General features: G+C 48.3%; 2 protein-coding genes across 3 annotated transcripts in view; both read left to right on the top strand.

Annotated features, from left to right (window-relative positions):
- MAP7D3 (MAP7 domain containing 3) overlaps positions 1–21,546 on the top strand; it is a 35,969-nt gene extending 14,423 nt beyond the window's left edge. The window contains exons 6-21 of one of the 2 annotated variants that reach the window (XM_026685329.2): positions 276–296; positions 1,998–2,099; positions 2,693–2,791; positions 3,967–4,056; positions 4,896–5,018; positions 5,931–6,049; positions 7,233–7,363; positions 8,828–9,057; positions 15,309–15,444; positions 16,262–16,442; positions 16,742–16,846; positions 17,656–17,709; positions 18,514–18,595; positions 19,471–19,660; positions 20,326–20,621; positions 21,288–21,546. In XM_026685329.2, coding sequence (XP_026541114.2) covers positions 276–296; positions 1,998–2,099; positions 2,693–2,791; positions 3,967–4,056; positions 4,896–5,018; positions 5,931–6,049; positions 7,233–7,363; positions 8,828–9,057; positions 15,309–15,444; positions 16,262–16,442; positions 16,742–16,846; positions 17,656–17,709; positions 18,514–18,595; positions 19,471–19,660; positions 20,326–20,621; positions 21,288–21,295 — 1,967 coding nt within the window. In that variant the 3' untranslated portion in view covers positions 21,296–21,546. The remainder of the gene's footprint in view (positions 1–275; positions 297–1,997; positions 2,100–2,692; positions 2,792–3,966; positions 4,057–4,895; positions 5,019–5,930; positions 6,050–7,232; positions 7,364–8,827; positions 9,058–15,308; positions 15,445–16,261; positions 16,443–16,741; positions 16,847–17,655; positions 17,710–18,513; positions 18,596–19,470; positions 19,661–20,325; positions 20,622–21,287) is intronic. The other variant, XM_026685330.2, reaches the window with a different exon arrangement.
- On the top strand, positions 10,780–12,280 carry LOC148129775 (uncharacterized). The gene is given in 3 exon segments (XM_087972338.1): positions 10,780–10,932; positions 11,296–11,623; positions 11,626–12,280. Coding segments are annotated over 3 exon segments (819 nt in total). The 3' UTR covers positions 11,964–12,280.
- Positions 21,547–22,412: the final 866 nt, after the last annotated feature.

Raw genomic sequence — 22,412 nt, forward strand, 5'->3', positions numbered from 1 at the left:
GAGTACCAAGGATCTTTAACTCCAAATATTTTCTTCTCTCAGGTTGGGGAATGCTGAGGCAGAGGGTTTGGTCTTGGCACACTGGAAGGAATTGAATTCAATATTACATAGTCAAACACTCTAGAATAACTGATGCCTTTTAAAAGCCAGAAGAATTAACTTTCCTCCGGTTGCTAACCATTCAAGACAACCGAATGCCCCATCTCTTTATCTCTTTCTTTGAAGAGAGCTGTGATAAATTTGTGACATGAGCCTATCCCATTTTTCTTCCACAGAAGCCCCAGCTGTAGCTGAAGGTGGGTTCCCTTGGAATGATCTGCCTGCTTGCCTGCTTTTATTTTAATTAACTTAAGCACACACACACACACAGCATCCTTTGATTTGAGAATTTTGAAATAAGCAATTTTAGAAGAAGCTTGCTGCTATTGCTCTCAAAACATCTGCAGTGCTTAGGTGTTCAGTTTGCCCCAGAGACATTCTGGGGATCTGACCTCTTGACCTTCCTCTGTCAATGGCTGGCTTAATCTACGGATGTCTTTAAAATTTTCACGCGGTGTCGTGTTTAGAATTCCTGCTCTCTTTGTGCTGTGATGCTTGTTACTCGTTTACCTGTCCTAAAAAAAGATAAATCTACACAATTTTAAAGGATAACTTTATACAAACAGCTCTTCAGTTCTTTTGATGAAGGCAATGTAGTCTTCCAAAAAAACAATTTTTTCCCCCTTTTCTAGCCTTTCTCTATAAACTCTAGTCCAGGACTGGGAAGCCCTAATGCTGCTCTCATAGATCCTAGTTAACACAGCTACAGGTAATCCTTGACTTGAGACTGGAATTTCTGTCATAAGTTGGTATGGTCATAAGTCAAGTCACCACGTAGCCAGACCTGACTTGGTCACCCTTTTTACCCACGTTCAGAAGCAAGTTAACTACAACCGTTACACAGGTGTGCTGGTTAAGCAAATCCAACTTTCCCAATGGACGTATTTTTGCCAGAGATTGGTGGGGGGAAAAAATTTGGCAAAACGCAAGTGAGGGCAGGATGTTTGCAGCCAGTTGCAAATATAAGCATCCAAATTGTGATCGCAGTGCAACGGTCATAAGCACGAGGCCGTAAAGCACTTTTCCTGAGACTGCTGTAACTTTGAACCGACGTTAAGCAAACAATCGTAAGTCAAGGACTACCTGTAATGCTTGTGGGCGAGTGATTGTCTAAGACCCCCCCAAAACACCAAGTTACTTGCCTCTGATCTAGTCCATGGTTCCTGCTGGGAACATTGAACAAAATGTTGTAAAGCAGGAGAGACTTCTGTGTGTTGAAGTCACCCGGACATTCATCACAACTTATTCAGAAGTGTTACTATATCTGTTGGTCTCCCTGTCTGTCTGTCTACCCTGTTTCCCCGAAAATATGACCTACCCTTAAAGTAAGTCCTAGCTTTATTTTTTTTACACGTATGCCCAATATAAGCCCTATCCCCCAAAAAAACCTAATTAAGGTCCTGCCCACTCCAGAGTGCACGGGGCAAAATTAAGCTAGGGTGGGGATGGAGAAGTGGTGGAGCTGCCCTACTACTTACCTTTGGACAGTTGTAGCCAGGCCTCGCACACCCCGACACCTGCCTGGCCGGCCCATTTCTTCTGCAGCTGGCAAAGCTTTCCTGAAGGCCTCTGTAGCTGAGAACAAAGCTCTGGATCGATCCAGAGCTCTGTTTTCGGCTGCAGAGGCCTTCAGGAAAGCCTTGCTCACCACAGAAGTTGTTCCTGAAGGCCTCGGACAGCGAAAAGGAGGCAGGGGGCAATGCCCACAAGTGAGGTTAGTCAGTGGGTGACACCCCTCAAAAATAAGACATGGTGTCTTTTGATGGCAAATATATATATATAAGACAGGGTCTTATTTTTGCGGGAAACACGGTATCCATGCATCCATCTCTCATCTACCTGTCTCCTGGCCAAGAAGCCTTTGTCAAGAATACTAAAATAAGCATTTGTTCCTTCAGCCAGCAAGCGCTCTGCGTCGGCAGTGAACCTCAAACAGCCCGAAACGGCCCTCCACAAACGCCTCTCGTCCTCCGCAGCGCTTCTCAATGCTCCCACCGTAGGTAAGGAGCGGACTCCAAGACCCACTGCCCTTCCTTCGGAGCCGCGGGACCGCCTAAAATTTGCCCTTAAATCCCTCTGCGGCTTTCATTCATCCAGTGAACCTGGCGCACCTCCCAACCCAGAGATTTTTATGAACCCCGTGACCCCATGTATCAAATCTTCGAGCGAGCACACTTTTTATGCGCTAAACTCAATGGGTTTGTCTAATCTAAACCTCGGCATTAACTTGTTCTCTGGATTAATTAAAGGGAATTCAGTTTCTGCATCTTAGTTGTGCCCAACCTGGCTTAAAAATTATTCCGTAAAATTCTTCAACTTTTCTGTAGGTCTCAGTTTGGTTTCCTCTATTTATTTATTTTTAAATTAAGCTCCTTTACAAATTGTCAAGAAGAAAATAGGTCTGGTTGTAATGCAGCAGCATGCTTTTGGGCTTGGTGATCTCATCACTGCAACGATGGAGTCATCAGGACTCTTAATTCCCGTTGAGTAGAGGGATTAGCCTCTGTCCTCCTTAAAAGAATCTCCATCATTGATACCACCTGATTGATGTTTGTCAAGCTAATGATTCCATCTATTTTTTTTTTCCTTACAGGCACAGCTAAAAGGAGCTCTTCTCTAAACAGGCTAAATAACAAAAGTTCTGTGAGTTCGGAGCCAGGAGTACCCAACGTTTTACAAGCAGAGCAAAAAGGTATAGTAAATGAGAATTTTGAGAAATCCGCTAATGAGAATTATTCTTTCATCTATCTATCTATCTATCTATCTATCTATCTATCTATCTATCTATCTATCTATCTATCTATCACACACACACACACACACACACACACACTGTTTTCCCAAAAATATGACATCCTGAAAGTAAGTCCTAGCTTGATTTTTTTTGTACACAAGCTCAATATAAGCCCTACCCCCCCCCCCAAAAAAAATAAGCCCTAATTAAGATCCCGCCCACTCCAGAGTGGGTGGGGAAAAATTAAGCTAGGGTGGGGATGGTGGGGTGGTGGAGCTGCCCTACTACTTACCTTTGGACAGTTGTAGCCAGGCCTTGCACACCCACTCCCAAAACTAAAGAGGATTTATTTGAAGGTAACATTCTACGTCCGGCACTAACCTGGGTGTAGCCAACTCTGAGATACGTAATTCACTGTAACCCTTGATCCTGCTTTTCCCCCACCCCCACCCCTCTGGGTGTATCAGTCCATAGCCAAGAGTCATCAATCATGCTCTCCAATTCGATTTTTTTCGTGGCAGAAGCTTCAGCCATCTAATCAGTCTTAGAAGAAAATATGAATGGAATGTATTTTCGATTCCACACTGCCACATACCCTTTGAAACTCCCCCCAACTTCTTTCTGTTGTCAACTATAAAACGTGTATACAAAATGTTTTGTGAGTTGACACGTGGCTTTCCCAGCCAGCTTCAGACAAGCAGGGTCCATGCGGGAAGCCAGATTTGCTTCATGACCACATGGTTCACTTAACAACGCAGTGCATCGTTAAACCTTTGGTCAGATGAAGGTCATAAAACGGAACAAAACTCACTTGACAACTGCTTTACTTAGCAACAGATTTGGGGCTAAAATTTTGGTCATAAGTCAAGGATTTCCTATACTGTTAAGACCGTTGATTTAAATTAGCCCTTATTCCCTCCCTTGATGCTTGAGGGTAACTGATCCAAGAAGTAAATAACTCTGGGCATTTCTTTCAAACGTGTAGTTGGCAAGGGGAACAAGGACGTCGTAAGCGGGGATTGTTGCTGTCATTTGGTCTGACAAAAGATGCTTTTGATGGATCTCCTGAACTTGTGTCGATCAAAGGCAGCCTGAGTGCCTGTTTGAAAGTAATCCGTTGTTTTGGGCCCTAGGAGAACCGGAGAAGAAGCGGAGTTCATCGCTGAGCAGAGTGAGCAATAAACTTCCCGAAATAGAAAACGTGCAGAAAGAAGAAAAAGCAGGTAGCTAAGAATTGACTCGGTTAGTTGTGTGAGTGAATTGAGAGAGTCTCGGTTTTATACAAGGCCACGCGCCTCAAGTTGTAAAGCTAGCTCAGATCAAGCACAAAGGTTGCTGCTCTCTGCCTGCATTGCTTCCTCCCCAGTTGTTGTGAGCAGCCGTGTCTCCCTCCACCCGTTGAGCCCTCCTGCCTATTGGACAATACCTGGCATTGCCTCTGGCTCCTTTTTAATAAAACCAGCAGGCTGGTATCAGCTATTCTCATTTATTTATTCAACTTACATACCCTCCTGCCTGGTGATGCCTTCTCCCTGACAGCCTCCCATCCACATTTGAGAATAGAATCACAAGAGTTGGAAGGGACTTTGGAGGTCATCTGCTCCAAACCCCCCCCCCCCCCTGCTTAGGCAGGAAACCCTACATCACTTCAGACAAATAGGTATCCAAAATCTTCTTCAAAACTTCCAGTGTTGGAGCATTTACAACTTCTGGAGGCCAGTTGTTCCACTGGTTAATTCTTCTAACTGTCAGGCAATTCCTCCTTAGTTCTAGGTTGCTTCTCTCCTTGATGAGTTTCCACCCGTTGCTTTTCTTGTCCTGCCTTTAGGTGCTTTGGAGAATAGCTTGACTGCCTCTTCTTTGGGGCAGCCCCTCAGATACTGGAAGGCTGCTATCATGTCCCCCCTAGTCCTCCTTTTCATCAAACTAGACCTACCCAATTCCAGCAACTTTTCCTCGTATGTTTTAGCCTCCAGTCCCCTAATCGGGTCTGTTGCGAAAGTGTCCTCCCTCTTGCTCTCCTCCTGGTTGAACTCCTCCTCTGTTGCTTCCCATCCCGCAGCTCGCCGTTTGGTGGTCCCCTTGGAGAACGCCTCCGTCAGTCGCCTGCTCGCCCCCACCCAGGCCTCCCTAGCCAGGAGTAAGAGCGCAGCCGCCTTGTCTGCCGAGGGCAAAGAGGCCACAGGTAACGTCCCGGAGCCACCCAGCATGGCGGCGCTGCTGGAGGTGGGTTTAGGAGCGTAACCAGAGAGGATCTCCTGGTCTACCTCGCCTCGTTTGGGTGTTTTTGCAATAAGTAGGGACAGGGATGGAATCAATTCTGCCAATCACACGCACACAGAGAGAGAGATATCAAACCTCCAGAATTGCCCCATCTGGAGCAGTTGAAGATTGCAAGCAGGGGGCCGGGGGGAAGTGGGTCTGCTTTCTATCTGGAGTTTGGGTCCCAGGAGATGCCTTCAAGAGCAGCCAACTTGAAATGCTTCTCTGCCCGTGCCCGTAAAGGCGTTAAACCAAGCCTGGCAACTCTTGAGTGATTTTTCAGCCTATCAGCATCTTGACTTGCTGGATTCTGTGGGGTCCTTCTTGCTCTCTCTGAGCTTGGCGGGGTTTACTTGCAGGCATTTCGTGACCCAACTGGGTAACATCATCGGTACAAGAAGGGAGTGGGGTTTGTGGAGTGGAGAAGGAGAAGAGAAAGAGGAGGAGAACTGTGGGGTCCTCGGTGCTCTCTTGAGTTTGGTGGTTTTCTTGCAGACGTCTCATGACCTAACTAGGTAACATTATCGGTGCTCAGCAGGGACTGGGGTTCTAGCACTGAGGATGTTACCTAGTTGTGTCATAAAACGTCTGCAACCACCAAGCTCAAAGGTAGCATCAAGGACCCCGCAGTCCTCCTCCTCTTTCTCCTCCTCCTTCCCCTCCTCCTCTGCAAACTCCACTCCCTTCTAGTACTGAGGACGTTACCTAGTTGGGTCATGAAACGTCTGCAAGATAACCACCCAGCTCCAAGGTAGCACCAAGGACCCCGCAGCTGGACCCTGTGCTTCAAGGATTCTCGGCTGTTGATAGATCCTTCCCTCTGTCCTTCTCTCAGCTTCCACCGGCTCTCCGGCCCACCTTCCCAAAGTGCCATTACGTAGTCGCAGCACCGACCGATTGAAGGGAGCTGCTTCCTCCTCCTCCTCCGAACACATCTCCTCGGATTCTGCACAGGTAAGTTCCACCTTTTGAGTGCCCGGCTGCCGCTTTCGGCTTCAGTGATAGCACCGGTGTGAGCCCCATGGATAACGGAGGCCCCTCCGCTCAGTTCTTTTGATGGGACGGCTTCCGTTACTCCCGCTGTTTTTGCAACGTAGTAGTGGCGAAATAAAAGGTGCAATTGGAAGTATTTGAGGCAGGGTCTTGCTTTGTAACATTTTCCGGCGTTGGCGTGGTGGCTTGAGTGACGGATATTGCAGGGGTTTAAAAAGCCATATCCTACCTCTTTTGAAACCAAGAGTCGCTGACGGGCCATTCAATTTCTGACCAGCTTTTCTATAGCTCAGCGTATTTTCCAGATAGTCTGGGACTCCGATTTCCCCCTTTGCCTCCCTATAAATGAATGAATGAATTCTTTCTTGGCCAAGTGTGATTAGACACACAAGGAATTTGCCTTGCTGCATGCGCTCTCAGTGTGCATAAAAGAAAAGATACATTCATCAAGGATCATAAGATACAACACTTAATGATAGTCATAGGGTACAAATAAGAAATCAAATCATACTAGAAAACAGTCAATAAAAATAGTTAGGATACAAGTTACAGTCATACCGTCATAAGTGGGAGGGGATGGGTGATAAGGAGTGATGAGAAGGTTAATGGTAATAATAGTGCAGACTTTGTAAATAGTTGGACAGTGTTGAGGGAATTATTTGTTTAGCAGAGGGATGGAGTTCGGGGAAAACTCTCCTTGTGTCTAGTTGTTCTGGTGTGCAGGGCTCTATAGCGTCATTTTGAAGGTAGGAGTTGAAACAGTTTATGTCCAGGATGTGAGGGGTGTGTAGATATTTTCACAGCCCTCTTTTTGACTCCTGCAGAATACAGGTCCTCCTCCATGGAAGGCAGGTTGGTAGCCATTGTTTTTTTTCTGCAGTCCTAATTATCCTCTGAAGTCTGTGTCTGTCTTGTTGGGTTGCAGAACCAAACCAGGTGCAGATAATTTAATGTGAATTAAAAGCCCTGGGTCCCATTTTTCACCATCTCAGATGAGAAGGAGGCTTTTCTACCCAACAGAGTAGAATGCATTCTGTCCCGTTTATTCCTTAATTTGTTTATCTGAAGCTTTGCAGCGTCTCAAGAGAAAACTGATGATGTGACTCTCTCTCTCTCCCTCTCTCTCTCCCCGTTCTTTTCTAAGAAACCTGAGCCACCAAAGCAGCCCCCGTCTTCCACAGGGAGGCGAGCTCCTTCACCCTCTCTGCCTAGTACCAGGCGCTCCATCTCACCAGGGAACGTGGGGAAACTCCCTCCATCTCCGGCAACAATAAGGTTTCTCTCCTGTTCAGAATCTCTGCACTTCTCCCATTGTGCTCAGGATAAAACCAGTCGGTTGGTCAGAATAGAACTGGAAGGGGGAACCTTGGAGGTCTTTTAGTCCAGCCCCTGCTCAAGCAGGAGACCCTAGAACCATGATGGCGAACCTGTGGTACGCGGAGCCATTGGTGCCGGCACGCAGGCTGTAGGCAAACATACCTCACTGCGCGTGTGCGCGCCTCATAGCCGATTTTTGGCTGGTTTGAGGCCCTTTGAAGCTGAAAACTGGCCCCGTTTCATCACTTCTGGTATTTTCAGAAAAACAGGAAGTGGCGAAACGGGCCTAGTTTTCGACCTGCAAAGCTTACAGAAACCTGCAGAAGCCTTCCTCAAGCCTTTGGGAGGCTGAAAAGGGCCTCAAACCAGCCCGAAAATCAGCTGTGAGGCACAGTGCAGGAAAGGGGGCGGTGGGGGTGGGGCGGCATGCGCATGCACAGGGGGCGGGGGGCGCATTGCCTTCTGGGTGCTGTCTCCCGAGTGTGCAAGCGCGCGCACAATTTTGGGCACAGGAGCCCAAAAAGATTAGCCACCACTGCCCAAGAACATCTCAATAAATCCATCAATCAGAATAGAGCTGGAAGGGACCTTGGAGGTCTTCTAGTCCAGCCCCTGCTCAAGACCAAATGGCTGTCCAGTCTCTTCTTAAAAACCTCAGTGTCGAAGCACGCACGACTTCTGGAGGCCAGCCGTTTCCCTGGTTAATTTTCCTCCCTGTCAGGAAGTTTCTCCTTCATTCTTGCCCTACTGGTCCAACGGAGGAACCCCAAAAGACTTTCCAGGAACCGATTTTCCTCTTGATTTCATGTTCTCTAAAGAAGGACTTTAGAAGTCTGTGGAGATTCTCAGCCATCCAGGTCCCAGAGGTGCTTTTTCAGGACTTCCTGGTTTTTCTTTGAAGATGTTTCGCTTCTCATCCAAGAAGCTTCTTCAGCTCTGACTGGATGGCGGGGAATGGAAGGGTTTATGTTCCTTGCAGACAGCTGGTCATTTGCATCCTTTTTAGAGAGTCGTTGAGGCCACTTGGAGGTTTATCTCCCTGAGTAGTGCAAATGGGTGCGGAGCCTTCTTGGCCCTGTTGAAAGGACCATGTTGCAGAAGTTCTAAGGAGGCTCCAACCCATTTGAGCCCTCAGGTGACCTTGAGGACACAGACAAACTTCCAAGTGGCCTCAACGACTCTCTCAAAAAGATGTAAATGACCAGCTGCCTGCAAGAAATATAAATCCTTCCTTTCCTCACCATCCAGTCAGAGCTGAAGAAGCTTCTCGGATGAGAAGCGAAACGTCTTCAGAGGAAAAAAAAAGAAAAAGAAAGTCCAGGATCTGCGAAGGCGGTTTGCGAAGGGTCAAGCAAGCCAGCGTTGGGTCAAGACATCCTTTGGCCTTTCGGCCCCTCCTAATTGCTCCCCCTCTCTCTGCAGACGCCGGCCGCAGCCGTCTTCCCCAAATGTCTCGCGGCAGCGGGCATCCTCTCCCCTGGTAGCCCCTAAACCGGCCCCAATTCAGCGCCCACCCCTCACCCCGAACGTCCTCGGCATCACCAAAAAGAAGAGCGAGATGGAGAGCACTGTGGTGGCCCCCCAGGAGCCGGGCGCCGCCGGGCTCCCCTCGGAGAAAGAGCTGCTTGCAGGACCGTCTAAAACCAAAGAAGGTAAAGTAGAACTCTTGAATAGAGACCCTATTTTTTAAAAAAAAAAAAATGATGTGAACCTTTTAATTTTTACGGACCGTTTTTATATTTGGATGGTTTGTTGTACGTCACTCTTTGAGGGAGACGGGCGGTATAGAAACGTGAAGGTAAAAGGTTCCTCTTGCACATCAGTCGTTTCCGGCTGTAGGGGGCGCTGCTCATCTCCGCTACAAAGCCAAAGAAAAGCCAGCGCTGTCCGAAGACGTCTCCATGGTCATGTGGCTGGCAGACTAAACACCGAAGGCGCACGGAACGCTGTTCCCTTCCCACCAAAGGGGCCCCTATTTTTCTACTTGCATTTTTTACGTGCTTTCGAGCTGCTCGGTTGGCAGAATCTGGGACAAGGAACGGGAGCTCACTCCATTACGCAGCGCTAGGGATTCGAACCAACAAACTGCCGACCTTTCTGACCGACAAGCTCAGCGTCTTAGCCACTGAGCCACCACGTCCCTTAAGTAAAACAAATAAGTGAATATAAACTTTTTAAGAGTGACACCTTCCCCCCCACACCGGTCACCGTTGCTGAATCTGATTCGGTACCGGTCTGTTTCCCACATTGCACTCAATAATAGGAGGTGTCTTTCTCAGCTTTGATACATGGACTTCAACTCCCAGAATTCCCCAGCCCAAAACCTTCACCCCCTCCACCCTATCCTCTACCCCTCCCATCCTGAAAAGGAGGCACTCCCCCCACCCCCGGGAAGCTCGGACAGGAAACGGGTCCGATCCAGGCAGGATCCTTCTTCCACCAAGAGCCAGAGCTCCAGGTGAGTCAGTGGCTCGGCCAGGGCGACGTCCACGTGGCCAGAGGTTGCTCCCCTCCCCTAGAAGGAGTCCTCGACTTACAACAGTTCGTTCAGTGGACCGTTCAAAGTTACAACGGCCCTGACAAAAAGTGGCTTTGGACCGTTTTTCACCATTACGACCTTTCCCACGGTTATGTGATTTATATTCGGATCCTTTGACAACCACTCACACTTATGGTGGTTGCCAGGGTGACGTGATTTCCCCCCGCGACCTTCTGACAAGGAAAGTTGACAGGGAAGCCAGATTCATTTAACGACTGGGTCACTAGTAATAGCACTTAGACTTATATACCGCTTCGCAGCCCTCTCTTAAGTGGTTTTACAGAGTCAGCAACTTCCCCCCTCCCAACAATCAGGGTCCTTAATTTTAACGTCCTCGGAAGGACGGAAGGCTGAGTCCGCCTTGAGCCGATCAGGATCGAACTCTTGTCAGTGGGCAGACTTAGCAATAGCATTGAGACATATACTGTAAGCCTCTCTAAGCGGCTTGCAGAATCCGCCTGTTGCCCCCAACAATCAGGGTCCTCATTTTAACGTCCTCGGAAGGACGGAAGGCTGAGTCCACCTTCAGCTGGTCAGGATCGAACCCTTGACAGTGGGCTGAGTTAGCAATAGCATTTAGACATATACTGTAAGCCTCTCTAAGCGGCTTGCAGAGTCATCAACTTGCCCCCCACACACACACAAACGGGGTCCTCATTTTACTGATCTGGGAAGGACGGAAGGCTGAATCCACCTTAAGCCAGTCAGGATCAAACTCCTGGCAGTGGGCAGAATTTGCCCGCAATGCTACATTCCAACCACTGCGCCACCACGGCTCTGATTAACTTAACAACTCCAGGGATTCACTTAACAATTGCGCCAACATGATCATAAAATGGGGACAAAACTCAACAAAACTTCTGACTTGGTGACAGAAATTCTGGGCTCTGTTTTGGTCGTTAAGCCGAGGACATCACTGTATCGCTTTAAGCAGGCCCCGGGATCCCTTCCTGGCTGCTTGGTCCTGCTCGTCCTCCCCTTAGCGCTGGTAGGTCTAGCCCCGTGGACAGCGCTGGGCTTCCAAAAATTTAGCAACAGGTTCTCTGCGCGGGTGCTGGGTGGGCGTGGCCTAGTTGGCCTCCTGCGTTTTTGCCCTCCCCGGACTCCTGAGGCTTTCCTCGACCCTCTGGGAGGGGGGGGGAAACGGCTTCCCCGCACTCCGGAGGCTCTCTGGAAGCTGGAAACGGGCCCATTTCTGGCCTTGCCGAACTTCCAGGAGGCCCGTTTTTTGCCCTCCCTGACTCTCCGCGGACGCCCCGTACTTACCTGCCTCCAAAACAGGCCGCTTGGGGACTCCTGGGAGGGCCGGGCCAGCCCCAGGAGTGGGATTTGGGGGCGCACAGACTCTTAGCTAGAGGCTTCAGCCCCCTCCCCCCTGTTTTCCTTTGCAGAGTCACCGGCCTCCTTCCTTCCCGAGTTGCCTCCTTGCCTCTTCAGTCCCTCGTCTCCTGCCGCGCTGTCTTTCTGCTCTCAGGATGTCCCGCCGACCTCCTCTCTCGGCAGAAGGATGCTGTTCGGCTACGATCCCATGGCGCGCCTGGGGGTCTCCTCGCACTCCCCGGGCGGCGCCAACCCAGGTCCTTCCTGGGCCGACGTCCCGGGCCGGGAGGCTTCCCCCTGCCTCTTCCCGCCTTGCGTTCCCAGCACGCCGAACCTGGGGAGCCCCGTGTCCTCCAAGGGCTTCCCCCTCATGTTGCGATGGAGGCCGACCCGGGCGGGCTCAGCCCCGTCCGTTGCATTGGCTTCCCCTGTCCGCGCCAGCCCGCCTCGCCCTACCGGCTGCCGCCCACCCCTCCGTTCTGCCGGCGGAGTCCTGCCCACCGGCCCATGACGGTGACCACCGACCCCTACGTCCTGAATAAGCTGCTGCACACCTTCCAGACCATGCGGTGCAGCGTGGACAACATCAGCCAGGAGCTCAGGGTGCTCAACACTCACCTGGCCAATCTCTCCTATCACTTTGGGGCCCCGCCCATCCCTGGCTATTCTTCCCTGAAGGAGCAGGAGGATTCAGATTAAGGCAGGTAGCTCTGCTCCCTTTAGTTCCAGGGTAACAATTCTGCTTTGAAAGCATAATCTACCCACCCACCCCCACAACACATACACACACACACAATCCCTTCCCCTGTCCTCAGCCCACAGCTTCACCCCAGAGCTACAGGTGACAAAAGAACATTGAACCTATACTTGCCCTTCTCTTCATCTGCAGAAAATGAGGCCGTGGGAAGGGCTGAGCTAGGAGGAGCATCTCCCCATCTAGATATCTATATTTATTTATTTATTTATTTATTTATTGGAGTTTCTCCTCCCCCCCCTTTTTTTTTTTTTTTTGCAATAAAGGGTCTTTTGCAATATAGCAGCAGAGCAGTCATTTTTATTTTTAAATTAAGGTAAAGCAGCAAGGGTACATAAATATGAAACGCCTCAGGGTGATCTTTTTGGATCTCGAGCAAAATCCGGAGAATTTAGAACCGTTGCCGTCCTCGTGAGGACATTCATAGGTTCTGCCAAACGGTTAACCTGCAGCTTTTGAATTTGTCCCGTTTGTGTGTGTGTGTTTGTGCGTGTGTTTGTGCGTGTTATTCGTATTCAGGATCCAGGAACAAAAAGAGCTTCCCACGAAACCGTGTTTATGGCTTCAAACCTGTAAAGGAATGAGTGGGGATATCTTTAATGGATGGTGTGTTTATTTATTGCCACAGAAAGGGCCTAGTTTGAGGATGGCTGGTTGGGGAATTCTGGGAGCTGAATTCCACAACTCTTAAAAGTTGCCAAGGTTGCTTTAAGCTATTAAAGAAGGGCAGATCGTTGAAGAAGAAGGTGAAGAAGGGGAAATGGGTGTCCAGAAGAGAACGCTGACCAAACCAGGGAGGCCTTATCACAAGCACAAATGTTTACTTTCCTTTGGACTGGTTTGTGATTCAGGATCCTATGGGCCTCCTTGCCCCAAAATAGAACAGAGTTTAGGGCAGCGGTCCTCAAATTTGGCAACTTTAAGAGCTCCAAGAAATCTGGGAATTGAGGTCCACAAGTCTTAAAGTTGCCAGGTTTGGAGACCTCTGCTTTAGGATATTATAGTGAGGGGGGGGGTCCTTGGTGCTCTCTGAGCTTCGTGGTTTTCTTGCAGACGTTTCATGACCCAACTAGGTAACATCATCAGTGCTTGCAAGGAGTGGGGTTTGCTGTCAGTTTATATATTCTGGCTGCTGGGTGGGTAGAGATGGTCTTAGAGATTCTTTGGTTCGGTTGTTCACTGATGGTTCTTTGACAGTTTCTTGATTTGGGGTATTGTTTACTTGATGGCTGGTCTGTAGTTGATCCATGCTGATCTGACTGCTGATTACTGGTGGACAGGCAAGACACCAGAATATAAACTGACAGCAAACAGCACTCCTTACTAGCACTGATGATGTTACCTAGTTGGGTCATGAAACGTCCGCAAGAAAACCACGAAGCTCAGAGAGCACCAAGGACCCTTCGTGTCAAACCCTGAGCTACAAATATTCTTCTTTAAGTGTATTCTAGCGGCTGTCCAAACCTCCAAGAGAAAGAAGCGTTTTCTCAGGTGTCCTAAGTCAACTGTCGGTTGATAGAAATTGATGTCAGACTCACTCACTGCTTTTTGGTTCCCTTTTTTAAACAATATGATACTTGGACTAATTTGGGGGGTTTAGACTCCCCGCCGATCAAGCTAGCTGAGGAATTCTGGGAGTTGAAGTCCACCCATCTTAAAAGTGGCCAAGGTTGAGAAACACTGCCATAAGAGCGTAGTCCTCCAGTAAATTGTCCAGGGTTATTTTTCACTTTAGTCCACGCGACTTAAATGTTTGTAGCCAAAAAAAATATATTCAAAACCCACCCAGGTGGAGCCTTGGATTTGCTTCTCCTAAATTCTCCATTTCGATGGGTGTTTTCCAAGGAAACGTGTCTCGTCCCAAGAGGTGAATTTTTTTGGAAAAAAAAAATCTGAGATAGCAGCAAAAAAATCTGAGATAGCAAAATAGCTGTCGCACCCCATAAATCTCTCCGTGGCCAGAGCTGCTTCTAGCCAAACATCTCTAAGTAGTCTTCTCTTCGAAACTCTTAATAGCCAAGGTGGACTTCTCTTCTGGGAGTGAAATCACATTGTAAAAACCCAGCATCACGCTTTTTTAAATTTTGAAATAATTCCTTATCTTGAAGGAATTCAAAGCGGGGAAACGGAAGGAATCTACTTAGGAACCTAGAACTTAAACGCTTCATGTATGATTATTCAACTTGGTTACTCTCACACCATCAAACTTTGCGTGGGGCTGCAAGGAGACAGATGTTTAACAGATGTTTAACAGATAATCAGAGTTGGAAGGGACCTTGTAGGTCATCCAGTCCAACCCCCCCGCCCAACACCATTTCTGACAAATGGCTGTCCAGTCTCTTCTTGAAAGTCTCAAGTGATGAAGCTCCCACAACTTCCAAAGGCAATTTCTGTTCCGTTGGTTGATTGTTCTCACTGTCAGAAAGTTTCTCCTTACTTCCAGGTTGAATCTCTCCTTGTTCAGTTTCCATCATGGAAACAAGACTGTCAGACTGTGTTGCCTACCCACTAAAGTTGTGACAAGAATTTGAGGGGGGTGTCAGGGCTCTGGCAGTTACCCCCATTTAAGTCTCTAGCCAAAATTCCAAAACTTAAAAGAAGATTTATTAGGAGTAAACATGCCGGCGCTGCCTGGGTGCAGCTGAGACCCATCATTCCTTGTCACCCTTGGCCCTGGTTTTCCTCCACCCCCTGGGTGTATTGTAATTCATATTCACCAATGGGACACCTCCATAGCCCAGAGTCATCAGTCACGCTCTCCAGTTGGAATTTTGCGCAGCTGGAACTTCGGTTGCCTAGAAACTATCTTTGAAAACATTTATGGAATGCAAGCTGCCCACTGCTCCCCACTCCCTTTGCCCACTCTAAAAAGACCATAGAAATATTTTATGAGTTGCCATTGGGACTGGGATACATGAGCCAAAGTTTTCTCCTCCCCATTTTGTCTAAATCAAGTTTAATTCGGAACAGAGCGGAGTCACGAGAGACGGAGCAAAAACAAAAATTAGATAGCAAATTCAGCACTTAACTGCCTTTGTGTGGCCTTAAGAGCTGTGCTGGCACAGTGATACAGATGTGGTATTGCAGGCAAACTGCCCACTGCCAGGAGTTCGATCCTGGATGAGCTCAAGGTTGACGGCTTTCCATCTGTCTGAGGTCGGTAAAATGAGGAGCCAGATTGTTGGGGGCGATAGGCTGACTCTGTAAACCACTTAGAGGGGGCTGGAAAGCACTGTGAAGCGGCATGTAAGTCTAAGGGCTATTGCTAAAACCCTTTCTTATTTTTCCAGGTGTGAGTGGCCAAACTCTTCCCGGGACCACAACTGCTGAAGAAGCATCGAAGATCTTGGCAGAGAAACGCCGTCTTGCCCGGGAACAGCGAGAGCGCGAAGACCAGGAAAAGCTTCAAAAAGAAGAGGAAGAAAGGTAGAGAGAGGATTTCCATTCAATTAAATCTCCAGAATTTCCTTTTTTTTCTTTAAACAGGAGGCCTGATGCATTCTCTTCTTGGCTTCTGCTGTGTGGTTGGTTGGTTGGGTTGACTGGTAGATTGGTTGGTTGGTTAGTTGGGTTGACTAGTTGGTAAATTGGTTGATTGGGTTGACTGGTTGGTTGGTGGGTTGGTCGGTTAGTTGGGTTGACTAGTTGGTAAATTGGTTGGTTGGCTGGTTGGTTGGTTAGTTGGTAAATTAATTGATTGGGTTGACTGGTTGGTTGGTTAGTTGGATTGACTAGTTGGTAAATTGGTTGGTTGGTTGACTGGTTGGTTAGTTGGCTTGACTAGTTGATAAATTGGTTGGTTAGGTTGACGGTTAGTTGGGTTGACTATTTGGTAAATTGGTTAGTTGGTTGACTGGTTGGTTGGTTTGTTGGGTTGACTAGTTGGTTGGTTGGTTTGTTGCGTTGACTAGTTAATAGATTGGTTGGTTGGTTAGTTAGGTGGGTTGACTGGTGGATTGGTTTATTTAACATATGGCAACCCATCCAAAAAGCCTGGGCAGCGAACCACCTTCAAATCTACAATTAAAACAGTAGAAAGCATGAAACAAAACGTGGCAGCCCAGATTCAAAACAACCCTAACCATCAACACATAACAGGGGCTCCACCGACACACCACCCAACCCCAGGCCTTGCTGCTGCTGATGGAGATGCCAGGTGTTTGCAAACCAGGTTGCAGGAGGCTGGCCGGCCGGCCTGCACAAGCAGGCTTTTATCCATCACCCCTTTGCTTTGGGCTGTTAGAATCCGGAACGAGGAGCTGGCCAGCTTAGCCCAGGAGAAGCAGGCGCAGGAGGAGGCCGCCCTTTTGGAGATGGAAAAGCTGAAGAGAGCAGAGGAGGAGGAGCAGCAGCGGCTGGCCGAGAAGGACCGGATCCAGAGGGAGCAGGAAGAGCAGGAGAAGCTGACGGAGCTCCAGCTGCAGGTCGGGGTCTCAGCAGGGCCTCCTTGGGCAGCTTTTCAGCCTGCCCCGCCCCGGCGTTGGTTGGGCTGCAGTGTCCACCCAGGGAACTGTGGTGTGACGTCAAGAAGCGGTGGCGGAGTTCAATCCGGGGCTCCCCTCTTGGGTGTGTGACTCGAACGCAGGACCCAAGTTAAGGATTGGAAGCTGCTTAACTTGGGGGCTTCCCTGGTGTGACTGGCTCTCTGTGATGACGGTCAGTCCCTTTCGCAGAGGACAGGCTGGGTCCTGGGTTGCTCACCAGGGCGTTTTTCCTCTGTTAGCGGGAGGAAGCCGAGGTGAAGGCCTTCGAGGAGGCCGAGAAGCAACGGCAGGAACGGGAGCGAATTATGCAGCAGAACCTGCAGGAGAGGCTGGAAAGGAAGAAGGTAGGAGCCCCTTCCTCCTTCTCCCCCTCCTCCTTTCTCACTTCTCCTCTCCCTTTCTCTTTCCTTTCGCTTTTCTCTCTTCTCCTCTACCTTCCCCTCCTTATTTCTTCTTCTCCTTCTCCCCCTTTCTCTCTCCTCCCCTTTCTCTCTTTTCCTCCTCCTCCCCTTCTCCTCCTCCTCCTTTCTCCTTCCTTTCTTCTCCCCTTTTCTTTTCCCCTTCTCCCCCTTCTTTCTCCTCTTACTCCTCCTCCTCCCTCTTTCTCTCTTTCCTCGTCTCCCCTTTCCTCTCCTCCTCCTTCTCCCCTTTCTCTCTCCTCCTCCTCCCTCTTTCTCCCTTTCTTCTTCTCCCCTTTCTCTCTCTTCCTCCTCCTCCTCCCTCTTTCTCCCTTTCCTCATCTCCCCTTTTCTCTCCTCCTCCTTCTCCCCTTTCTCTCTTCTCTTCCCCTTTCTCTCTCCTCCTCCCCCCTCTTTTCCCTTTCTTCTTCTCCCCTTTCTCTCTCCTCTTCCTCCTCCTCATGGAAAGTTGCCCCTTAAAGAGAACCCTCCCTCCCCCGCCTGTTTTTGTCCTGGTAAGTCTATAGTATCTTACTTTCACGAATGCCAGGGCCACCCAGTTTCCTCCTTCCCCTCTCCCGGTTTGCTCTCTCGCCGGAGCCCTGCCAGGCGGGTGAAGAGGGGCACCCTGCTCTCCCTTGCCCCTCCTGCTGGGCAGGGGTTTTAACCGGGGGGGGGGCTCCGCTGCCTTTGGAACCCCCCTGAGGCATCCGGGGTCTGCATCGTGTCCTTGAAACGGAATTTCTCTCCTACAGAGAATCGAGGAAATAATGAAAAGGACGCGGAAGGCCGAGCAGAGCGACGCGAAAGTAAGCATCTCTCTTGCCTCTGCCCGGGCAGCTGAGCTGCTTTGGACCCTTCCATGTTGCCAGGGTTATTTATCTGCAAATAACTCCCACCCCACCCTTCGTATTGATCTGCCTTGGCAGCAGGCACAAAGCTGGTGCATTTTGAAAGGCAGGAAATACCAATACCTGATGCTCCATATCATCACAGCTGCTAGAATTACTTTTGCCCAAAATCGGAAGCATACACACACACACACACCGAAACCATAATAATTAATAAAGTGCATGAATGTGCTGAGATGGATAGATTAATGAAGTTATTGAAAGATAAGGAAGAAGGAGAATATTATAAAGTATGGGATGTCCGGTACGAATGGATAAGGAAAAGGAGTTGAATGATAATTTTGTAACATCATAAAACAATAAGGGTTACGTGTAAATAAATGTAAATAAAAATGTATGTATGTATGTATGTATGTATGTATATATAATGCTTAAAATGATGAAGAAATAAATACAAAGATGTACAACACGTTAATAGAAGTGAAATGCTTTAGCAAAGTTGTAAAATGCAAAAAATTGTTTTTAACTGCCGAAACGTTGAATAAATTAATTTATAAAATAAAAAAATGAAAGGCAGGTCTCCGAGGGATTTCTGGGAGCTTGTAAAAGGTACGGAGAGTAATTGGGATCGAGTTGATTGGTGGACTTAATCTCAGGCAGGTCCTCAGGTAGCGGCCACCTTGTTTAGCGACACATGGGGGGGGTTGATCTAATGTTCCCTCCTGCCTTGCAGAAGATTATTTTCCATTTCTCTTATCGCAGAATGAAGATAAGTCGAATGAGGAAGATGAGGAGGACATTGAAGAAGATGAAGAGCTCGGTCTTGAAAAGCAAGATCAGCCAGGTAGGTCTGTAGCCGGGGAGGCTTCCTTGTCTCTCCTCGCCTTTGCAAACTTGGTGTAAACTCTCAGGGTTTGGGGAAGAGTCCAGAGATACAGGTGGTCCTTGCCTTACAACAGTGCAGATAACAGATAATCAGAGTTGAAAGGGACTTGTAGAGCATCTAGTCCAACCCCCTGCCCAAGCGGGAGACCCTACACCATTGGCAGTCCAGTCTCTTCTTGAAAGCCTCCAGGGATGAAGCTCCCACAACTTCCAAGGGCAACTTCTGTTCCATCGGTTGGTTGTTCTCACTGTCAGAAAGTTTCTCCTTATTTCCAATCTCTCCTTGTTACATTTCCATCCATTATTCCTTATCCGATCTACAGGTGCTTATAAAATAGCTTGACCCCTTCCTCCTCTCTGGGGCAGCTCCTCAAATATTGGAAGATGCTCTCCTGTCTCCCCTGGTCCTTCTCTTTACTAGACTAGACAAGCCCAGTTCCTGCAACCGTTCATCGTATGTTTGAGCCTCCAGTCCCCTCATCATCCTGGTTGCTCTTCTCTGCACTTTTTCTAGAATCTCAACATCTTTTTTAGAGTGTGGTGACCAAAACTGGATGCAGTACTCTAGGTGTGGCCTTATTAAGGCTTTATAGAGTGGTACTAGTACCTCCCTTGCTCTTGATTGTATCCCTCTGTTAATGCAACGTAGGATTGCATTGGCTTTTTTGGCGGCGGCTGCTGCACACGGCTGGCTCCTATTTAGCTGGTTGTCCACTAAGACTCCAAGATCCCTGTCACAGTTTCACCCAGTCTATATATGTGTCCTTTTGGTTTTACTTGCCTAAGTGTAGGACTTTACTGATTGTTCAACAACTCTTTAACTCCCCCTTACAGAAAAGTCGAAATGCGAGGACTTCTGTCTCGAAGACGGCTCGGAGGCCTTGTGCCATTTTACTTTGCTGCAAGAAGACTCGAAAATGGGAGCAGATGACGTCTTCCTCAATGGGAATAAACAGGAGGAAGAGGAGGAGGAGAGAAGGGAGGACGGGCCCTCCCTGTATTTCAGCCAATCAGTAGAAACCAGGTAAAAGTCTGCGCAGGATTCTCTTGTCATCCAGGTCTAGTTGTCCCAAAGGTTTTTTGTTTTTCTTTCAAGAGGCAACTGGACTTTCTTTTTTGTTCTTTTGAAGACATTTTTGCTTCTCATCCAAGAAGCTTCTTCAGCTCTGGGTGGATGGTGGGGAAGGGAAGGATTTATATTCCTTGCAGACAGCTGGTCATTTGCATCCTTTTGGAGAGCCGCTGAGGCCACCTGGACGTTTATCTGTGTCCTTCAGGATCACCCGAGTGGCGCAAATGGATGTGGAGCCTTCTTGGACCTGTTGAAAGATACAACGCAGTCCTTTCCATGATTCCAAGAAGGCTCCACATCCATTTGCAACTACTCGGGGAACCCTGAGATAGACCTCCAAGTGGCCTCAACGACTTAACTGGAGAGCATGAGTGATGCTTCTTGGCTATGGATGTGTCCCATTGGAGACTATGGATTAGGATACACCCAGCGGGTGGGGGGGAAAACCAGGGTCAAGGCTGACAAGGAATGATGTGTCTCAGAGTCGGCTACACTTCCAAGTAGCACCGGCATGTTTACACCTAATAAATCCTCTTTAAGCTCTGAAAATCTGGCTAGAGATTCTTGATTTAAATGGGGGTAACTACCGGAGACCTGACCCCCTTTTCCCTTCCCAGTATTCCAGCCAAAGGACCGGTCATCGAGACCTCTGAAATCCTGCACGTGAACGAAGCCGACCGCTCCATGGGCTTTATCCCAAACTTTAACGGGAAGCCTTCCACGTGGAATTTCGAAGAAATCATTGACCTCGCGGTGCATCCTAAGGCAGCCAGGCTTGGTTCAGAGAGCATCGCGGCTGAGGTGCCAGGCCAGAAGTTCAGAGACGGCGTTCCGTTACCAGCAAGCCCAAAGCTGGCGTTTGAGGAGGACGGTGGCAGGAATCCCTTGACCAAACCCATTGAGGCGGCATCAGGTAAGGGGCATTTATCGCAGCCGCAAAGGTGTTTCTTCGGACCTGGCCTGTTTTGTGCACTAGGTGTCAACTCATAAAATATTTCTATGGTCTTTTTAAGAGTTGCCAACAGAAAAAGGGTTGCAAGAAATAATTGGTTCCAAAATAGAACTTAAGCCTGAAAATGTTCTTACTAGAGATAGTCAAAGGGGAATATAAGAAAGACATTGAATATATAACAATACATATACTAACAGCAGCTAGAATAACGTATGTCCAAAATTGGAAATTAGAGAGTAATCCCACAGATAATATGATTATAAAGAAAATTATGGATTGTGCAGAAATGAATAAACTTACAATGGAATTGCAGGAGAAGGAAGAAAAAGAATATTATATGGACTGGGAAAAATGGTACGTTTGGTTAGATAACAGGAATAAAAGATAACGCAAAATGTAAATATAAATGATGTGTGTGTATATATGTGTGTATGTGTGTGTACATGTATATGTGTGTGTGTGTGTATATACATGTATGTATGGATGGATGGATGGATGGATTGTAAATGACAATGGAAAAGTCAATGCCACAACTTACTGCAATCTTTCATTATTCTCTTATTTAATGTTTTAATGTGTTGCTTTTGTATCAAATCAATTTCTACAAATTCTCTCCCTTTTGAACAGAACTGTGAACACTACAACCCGGGAAGGTTCCTGAGGGCCACGCAAGGATGCGCAGGGCTCCTCCAGGCAGGCAGGAAGGCCTCGGTTTGGAAAAAAACTACTTGTCAACTCCACATTTCTCTCCCGCCACAGCCCCTCCCCTTGGCCGATCCGGCTTTGCCCCTTGAAGCGTCGCAAAGCAGGAAAGGCAGGGGGTTGTTTCGCTGTTGCTTTGTCCTCCCTCTTTAATGAGATTTTTGCTTTTTTTAAAAAAACAAAACGAAACAACCCATTTGTTCTCCTTTGGATGAATTGTTCCGTCCATTGCGGTTGGTCCTTTAATATTCCTCCCCGTTTTCGCCAGTAAACACGGCGGCTTGTACCAGAGACGTTAACAAGCTAGCATTTGCCCAGGATAACCCCCACATCTGCAAGGTAACGCGATTTAATCCGATGTATATTTAAAAACAAAAACAAAACCCAAAACAGAGCCAATGTCATGTGTTCCCCCCCTTGCGCTTGTTGTTTCGGGCAGAGCGACGGTTACTTCGAATTTAACTTGAATATCTAAAAATGTAGCACCTCACTCTAGAACAAGTCCTTTTTTGGGTCAGATCATTTCTCAGCTTCAAAACAAAATGACCACCAACCTCTTGATTGTCTCTACCAACACTTGAAAGCCAGCGCTTGTTCCGGATGGACGGGGGATTTTTCAACACTCAACAGGGCCCCCCCAAAGTCGGACAGCGCTCCATTCTGTTGCCTTACGCAGCTCTCTCTGGGGCCAGCTCCCTCTCTTCTCAGTGTGGCAAGGGGGGCTCAATGGAGACCCCTCCAGCGAAGCTTGGCTCACCAGCACAAGGTGGTGGGTGTGTAGACGAGCCCTGAGATCTGGGGTGTGTTTTTGTGCAGGGTGTAAGGAAGGAGACGAGTCCTACAGCTGCAGAACCACCCACCCCCCCAGACCACATGCTTTTAGGAGAGAGGGGGGCAGAACATCTTACCTTATTTATCTATTTTTATTCATCGACGTGTGTCCTAGTAGGTGGCCTTCAGTCACACCACGCTGTGGCTTTTTCAAGCTATCGCACACTGCAGCGTCCCTGCCCGGTTTGCCAAGCCGAGCGTCCCTCCTGCTCTGAAATT

This window comes from Notechis scutatus, chromosome 10 (genome assembly GCF_049901735.1).
Source record: "Notechis scutatus isolate UNSWTSFEM ecotype Mainland chromosome 10, rNotScu1.2, whole genome shotgun sequence".
Lineage (NCBI taxonomy): Eukaryota > Metazoa > Chordata > Lepidosauria > Squamata > Elapidae > Notechis > Notechis scutatus.